At 55.4% G+C, this 7,247-nt stretch overlaps 1 protein-coding gene across 1 annotated transcript in view; it reads right to left on the bottom strand.

Moving 5' to 3' along the window:
- Nucleotides 1-7,247, bottom strand: part of NCOR2 (nuclear receptor corepressor 2) — a 154,623-nt gene that overhangs the window by 51,601 nt on the left and 95,775 nt on the right. Inside the window, exons 14-15 of the mRNA XM_017734702.1 lie at nucleotides 3,449-3,570; nucleotides 2,412-2,584 (exon numbers count right to left, since the gene is read on the bottom strand). Of these exons, the coding sequence (XP_017590191.1) occupies nucleotides 2,412-2,584; nucleotides 3,449-3,570 (295 nt within the window). The remainder of the gene's footprint in view (nucleotides 1-2,411; nucleotides 2,585-3,448; nucleotides 3,571-7,247) is intronic.

Here is a 7,247-nt window from a genome sequence, read left to right as displayed (position 1 = left end):
GGCCCAACAACAGGTAGCTAAGATGGAGCTGGCTGTGGCTGTGTGCTTTGGAGGAGGCAGACGCAGGGTGGGACCGTCAGAGACGGAGAAACAGCGTCACCTCAGTGGTGACTTTGGCCGACTGCATCTGTCAAGGGTGTTGGCCGTGTGTGACCGCGGGCTCCCTCTGTGCCATCACTGGGCTCTTGGACAACACCTCTGAGCCACTTCCAGCAACAGCGGGGGCTCGTCTGGAGCAGTGCCCGTTGAAGGGGACATGCTGCTCCAGCCAGGAGAGGCTGACAGGGGTGTCAGCATCTGATGCTGCCCCTCTCCCCCACTCCAAGCAGGTGCTGGGGACACCAAGGTCCTGCATAAAGCCTTCACTATGCACCAGTCCTGCTGGCAGCCTGGCACAGAGCAAACCCTACAATAACAAACTGGGGTGTGAGTCAGAGACAAAAAACAACTCGGTAAGGAAACAGATTTCCGGCTCAGGCTGCCAAGGGGTTATTACTCTAAACAACAGGCAAAGCATTATTTCAACAGTGATGAGAGATGTTTTGACAGTGTCCTTTCAAAATGGAAAACAGGCTGATAGGTTCAGGATAAAGAATACAGGCACAGAGAGAAGGAAGGAGCTTCCAAGAAGCTCTACAAGAAGCTGAGACCCTGCGGGAGGACAGTGGGGGTTCCAATGCCCACAGCATTGGGCAGAGGAATCTCCTTCAGAGCTGGCTGAGCATGATTGCAGGTGTCACCTCCCGGAAGACAATGCAGGTCACTGCCTCCCCCAGAACCGTGTCCCCCCTGGGACACCAGCCAAGAGGGAGGGAAATTGATACCTCACCGCTTCCCCCCCAGCAGCAGGCAGAGCTGGGGCAACAACGCTCGTTTACGTAAAAGCGAGTGTCCCCAACGCTGTGCAGGCCCTTGGCTCAGCTGGTGATGGCTGTTATTGTATGGTAAAGAAATGTCACAGAAACGGCCCGTTTGGTTTGATTAATGGCATCGACTGAGGTTGCGCAGTTATGAAACAGATGCCTACGGGGAGCTCCAGCACGCTGCAGTTAAACCACAATACGGTTTTGTGTTGTTTTTTAATGTTCAATTGGTATTTAAAATGCAGTAACTTTCTTAGCCAACCTAAATTAAAGCGCTATTGGAGAGACATAAAGTGAAATCAATTGCTCAGATATGTCACTGGAATTGATCCATTCCTTTTTCCCAATTTAACATGGTCCAAAGGCTTTCCTCTGTGTTCGCAGTTGAAGTTTATCAAGGACTCTGAGATACCAGGATAAAAAAATCCCATCTAAGTTACTGGCATTATCTGCTGCTTCTCTGCAGCACGGCTGAACAAGTTGGAGGGAGAGAGCAGGGCTCTGTTGTGCTGGCGACTATTTATATCGCCTGTATGAAAACAGAGCGCTCGCAATCAAGGCTTCAGCCAGTTGTCAGCAGAGAACAGGGAGGCGAAACACCTCCGCGTGATTTATAGCACATGGAACAGCACAAGCAAGAAACTGCAGAGCAAGGAAACCGAGAGGAGTCACCCTGCTTTTATTTTTACCTGACTTAGGTAGCACAGCAATAATTTTCTACTTTGACAGAGTAGAAAATATAGGAAAATCAGCCAAATTCCTCGATGCACTGGCTTCTGTAAGTCAATACATGAGCCCCCTCCCTGGGGTGGCAACTACTGATGCTGCAGATGCCAGAGGCAGATGTGCCCAACGTGGGGCTGTGGATGCTGCCATGAAATCCCATCCAGCCCAAGGCCAGCATCGCAGTGTGGCACGGCTACAGCCAACTGCCACGTGTGGCCGTGGGCTGGTGCAGTGCCTGGGTGCCACGGTACAGGCAGCACCTTTTGCTGCCTCAGGCCTGGATGGAAATGGACCGGCCCAATGCCCAAGGCCAAGCAGGAGCAGATCTCACAGGCTGCAGCTGCTCAGGCCCCAGAAAAATTTGAAAACAAGAGCAGGTAAGAGAACTGGAACAGACCCAGGCAAGTCTGGGAGGGCAGAGCAGGGTCCTGTGCAGAGGTCAAGCGGACTTGGAAGCCTGATCAGCTGCAAAGGGAACCAGCTTTGGGTGCAGGAGGGACACGAGCCTTGCCAAAGCACTGCTAAAACTGACGGCTTCCCTTTTTGTCTTTTGCAACACTTTCCTCTGAGACCATAAAACCCACTAACACTCAGCCAGGACAGCCCAGGCTTGCAAATACCCCCACTTATCCTGGTGAACCATGCTGAGTAATTCACAGGATAGAGAGAAACATCATTGCTACTCCCCAGAAAGAAGGATTTCACAAAGGGAACCCCTCTTCTGCGAGCGGGGAGCAGAGCAGGCTGATGCCCCATCCCAGCACAATGGACACCCCAAAGGCCCAGCCCAGGGCAGCATCCCCCCCATCCCCTGCCACCTACCCAGCTCGGCGCTCTGCTGTGGCGTGGCTGCCTCCTCGTTGTTGGCCTCGTTGGCCATGGAGCGGGTGATGCGGCCCTTGCGCCGACCCTGGCTGTTGGCGGTTTTGCGGCCTTTGGAGGTGACCGTTTCTTTCTCATCGTTGTCTTCCCCGGATGTGTCGTCGTTCTTGTCCCTGCAAAAACAGGGAGAGAAGAAAAAAAAAACGTTGTTTGGTTGGTCCGATTTTTAGGTCAAGCAATTATTTCTCTGCACGTGTTTGGGGATGCGTTTTGTTTTTTGTTGGTTTTTTAGGGGGGCAGGTCTGCAGGGGTTTTTTGCAGACGCAGGCTCTTTTCCTGGCTGGGATTGGCGGTGGGGTGATTTGTGGTGGGGTTTTCTTTCTGCAGCTGGCTGCAGCTCCACCACCAAGTGCACGCAGAGACCTGACGGAGACAGGTTTAATACCAGACCATTCAAATTCATCCCTGCCTCCTCCTCATTTATCTTCCTGAAAGGGACCTGCTGGTAAATGTCTTTGCAGCCTAGATATAATGAAGCCAGATGTTCTTTTAAACCAAGTATTAAGCCCATTACAGATAGCGAGCGGTCTGCGTGCCAACCTTTCCCTGCCACGGCGCTGATGCTCGGTGTGAGGGAGGCAGGGCTGGCTGGAGCTCTTCATCTGGGAGCGCTCACGTTGACATCAATAACACTAAAGGTGAAGTGCCGCGCTCCGCTGCGCCCGGATTGCTCCTCCAGCTCCCAGAGGCTCTCGTAACAACAAAACAAGCTGGAGGATCACAGGAGCTTTGCAGATTGATTGGGATGATATAAAAAAACCCCATATCGAGTTGCTTTCCCAGTTTGGGAGCAGCAGGGAAGAGGAATGAGGAGGAGGATCTGCTTTTCCCTTCCTGCAGAGGAGGTGAGGTGGGCAGACACAGTCCCGCACAGGGTCAGGCAGCCCTGGACTACGCTGCATCCCACTACCGCATTCCACCACTGCAGCCCCAGCCCAGTGCTCTCACTGGAGCCAGGCAGGGAGGGTCGTCCTTACTTTGTCAGTTCTTCTTTGTCATTTTCTGTTTCCTGCTTGTCTTCCTCCTTCTCTCCCTCCTTCTCTTTTTCTTTCTCTTTTTCATCTTTCTCTTCTTGGCTGCTCCGGGGCATTTGCTGCTGCTGCAAAACAAAGGGCGTAAAATAAACCAAGCCCTCAGCGCTGAGGCGGACACATGGCAGCACCTGGGCCAACCCAAACAACTGCTGTGAAACAATGCTGGGGGCAAGTGGCCAAGAGGAAAGAGCTGCAGGCAGAGCACTGGTAGAGGCCACAGGGGCCAAAAGCTTTCCAGGGAGATCAGAGCTAGTTCAGGATCAGGCGTGGCAGCTGCACTCTGGCTCCTGTTCCAGGCAGTGGGACAGCCCCAGCTGCTCCCCTGGGATCAGGCAAAAAGCAAGGATCTGATGTGGGGGTTAAGGCAGAGAGGTGAGAACCATGCTCCTGCTCTGGCTTAGCCACACAGGTGGGGATTTGCAGCCAGTGGATGCATTTTGCTGGAGCATGAAGGAGACAGGGCACCAGTGACACCCCCAGGCTCGGCGATATCAATGCTTTTGATCTTTTTCCCAAGCATCTGACACAGCCCATGGGGAATGTTTGTGACTCTGTATCACTGAGCAGGGAAGGTGCCCTCTCTGCCCACTCTTTACCACCTGGCACCCTTGGCAGAGGCCGTGAGCCCAACCACCCCAACACTGCTGCTGCCGCTGCTCGGACCGAAGGCACCACGGTACCCCAGGGAGGGACACAGTGATTATTATAGTTCTGGATTTTGTTTCAACAGCTGCAGGAAGGAGGTTGCTGGGGAGGCCTGGTTCCCCTGACCTCCCTTCCCTCTGGCGACCAGCAAACGAGAGGCATTGCATAGAGAAGTAGAAATTAGAGACGGAAATGATTTATTAAACCATCCTGCTCCTGGCTAATGCAAAGCTGCTTGCTCCAGGAAACCCACCGGGGCTCACCCGGCCCCTGCCCAGCCTGCAGGGCTTCCACCACCCCTTGGGAAAGGGTTTGGTGATGTAATGGGGGGTAAAATTGCCTTAAAATGGATTTATCAGCAGAAGGTGGCTGGTCTGGCTGGCATGCAGCCATACATCAAGTACAGATGAAGTGTCCCCACACCCCTCGGGCCAGTAGGACTGGCCTGATCCCAGTCTGCAGAACTGGGCATCCTGCAGCAGCGGCACTGGCTGCAAGCAGAGCTCTCTGCCCCCATGGGCTGGTGCTAAAATCAGAAGTGTGGAGCTGTCAAATGGAGCAATTTAATGAGAAAACTGCTGATTCTTTCAGACCCTGGTTCAACACAAATCCTTAAAACCCAGGCACAGTACCACTGAAACCCCCACAGGCTTTCAGTTCCTCCTTGTACAGAGGGAGGCAGCTGTGCCACCAGGATCCTGGCACGCTTGGCCAGCCCCTGGAGCACCTCTGCACATGTGCAGAACACAACTGTAATGCATCAGCTCACGCTCCTGTTGCTCCGAGAATTGCTCCGTGGGATGCAAGGCTGGGAGGTCCCAGGGGAGAGGGAGTCAGGGAACAGCTGGGATGAGCACTTGATTGCCTACAATTTTCCAAAGTCCACAGATCACTATGGCTTGGGGAACAGGCTGCCTCATGCAGCAAGTGGCCAAGGCAAGTGTCATCCCCAGCGTACCAGGCACTGCCCTTGTCAGCCCCCAGACTGGGGGAGAAGGAGGAGGGCAGTGGACAAGCTGGAACAGAAGGTGGGGAAGCCTGCACTGGCTGCAGAGGAGCAAGGGGCATTCGTCATGTGCATTTCCCCAGTGCTGCCCTGAACTCTCTGACTCTGAGTCACTCCATGGTGAACCCTGAGCACAGGTTCAGCCCAGACAGACACCCACGAGGTGAGGGCTGTGACCTCCGAGGGCCGGGCAGGCAGCAGGACAGGCTCTACCCCAGCCCTGGCCATCACCACCCATCTGCATTCCCCTCACCAAAGGCTTTGGCAAGGGGAGCCCACATAAGGTTCACAGTGTTTCTACCACTCAATTGCAAATATTTTCTTTTGAGGGATGGGGGAAACCTTGCATCCCAGAGACCCTAGCTCTCCTTCAGCTTTAAACCCAGCCGTGACCACACGAGTACCTTCCCCAGCTTCAGGCTGGAGTGAGAGTCCAAGAAAGGCTCAGCATCATCTTAGCCTGTCTCTACACTTGTCTGAACTAGGGGGCTGCCAGCCTGAGCAGCCATTGCAGCTTTTCCCCAGAGGAACAGGCTGGAATGGCAGCGATGCCAAGGAGCTCCCTGTACCAGCCTACAAATGCAAGAGCAGGAAGGCAGGGAGAGATGAGGGTGGCCTTTGTGGCTCACACAGTAACACAGGTGCTTCCCTGCAGAGGCATCTGCCAAGCTTCGGCATGATAAGGATGGGCAAACCCCACTGGGCTGGCTTCAGTGGGCTACTGCACATCCCTCTCCTCCCGAACGTTTCAAGCCCGGCCTGGTAGGACATCAAATTAAAGCTTCTCCCAGTGCAGAGGCACATCTCGATCCAAGGATGCCCTCTAGTGATTGCCCTGCTCTGGCCACGGCCGGGTGCCTGATGCCAGGAGCAAGAGCCAGGTGGGATAAGCACCCTGCACCCAGCAGGGCAGACAGGACAGCTCTCACCTGTCAGCCAGGTGAAATACATAAAACAGGCAGCATTGTCACCACCAGGCCATGGTGGGAAAACTGACCCAGCTCCATCCAAGGCTGTGCTCATGTCTTCATCTGAGGAAAGGCTCCCAGCCAAATGCTGATCTGAACCCTGGCAAGCCCACAGCGATGGCTTATCTCCTGTACTAGAGCTTGGCTGCATAGCAGGGCACCTGCCAAACACCCCAGGAAACGCCTCTGCTCATGAATGCTCCCTTACATCACACCCAGGGGTACATGCTGGGCTGGAAGCTGGGGGCTGGCACCGAGCACCCAGCCCTGGGTGGGGAGCGGGCACCCCGGGGTCCTGAATGAAGCCATTTCCGAGTTCAGCTACAAATGGCACGTACAGAGGAGACCATCCCCCAGTGACTGCCCACGGCAGCTGCCCCAGCCCATCCACGCTACGTGCTCTACCCCAAACCTCAGACTGACATTGGGACCGGACCACACCGTGGCACAGCAGTGGGAAGGCACTGCCGGGACCCCGCGAGCCGGCCGGTCCCCCCTCCCGGCGTGCTGCCCCCGCGGTGTGTGGGGAGGCTATTCTTAGTGCTGGACATGGACCAGCTCTGGATGATTCAAGGGGCGGGACGCCATCCCAAAGCGTGACGGGCCAGGAAATGCTTCCCCAATTACCAGCTGATGTTTCCCTCTGATTCACGCCGCCCCGGCTAGAGGTGGACTGGCAGGTGGGTCAGCCCTTAGCAGCAGACACGCCAAAGGCCGGCACCAAAACTGCTCAGCTCCCGGCAAGCTTAAAGTTCTCTCCAGCTACATCCCTGCCATCCGGGGAATGAGGCACTCCACCTCCCAGAGGTAAAGCAGGTACGTGCTCCCCACCTTGCACAAGAGGACGAAGGGATGTGCCCGAGGCCAGGGAAGATGCCTGTGGCAGAGGGCAGGGCTGTCCCTCCCTCCCAGGTCAGACGCTCTACCCCCGGACCGCCCTTCCTCCTCCTCAGCATCGCTGCTGCTTGTTTTTGCTGCCGACACATCCTGTTTATTTAAAAAGGCCCCAGGACAAAATCGGACGCGGGGATGCGTGAGCGAGAGGCCGCCCCTGCCCCGAGTCCAGGGGGACAGGCGGCCTCCTCCGCTCCCTGCGCTCCGGCCCGAGCTGCTCCGTAATTAC

This window comes from Corvus brachyrhynchos, unplaced genomic scaffold (assembly GCF_000691975.1).
Source record: "Corvus brachyrhynchos isolate BGI_N302 unplaced genomic scaffold, ASM69197v1 scaffold114, whole genome shotgun sequence".
NCBI classification, from domain to species: Eukaryota; Metazoa; Chordata; class Aves; order Passeriformes; family Corvidae; genus Corvus; species Corvus brachyrhynchos.
This window is presented reverse-complemented; position numbering and strand designations above follow the sequence as displayed.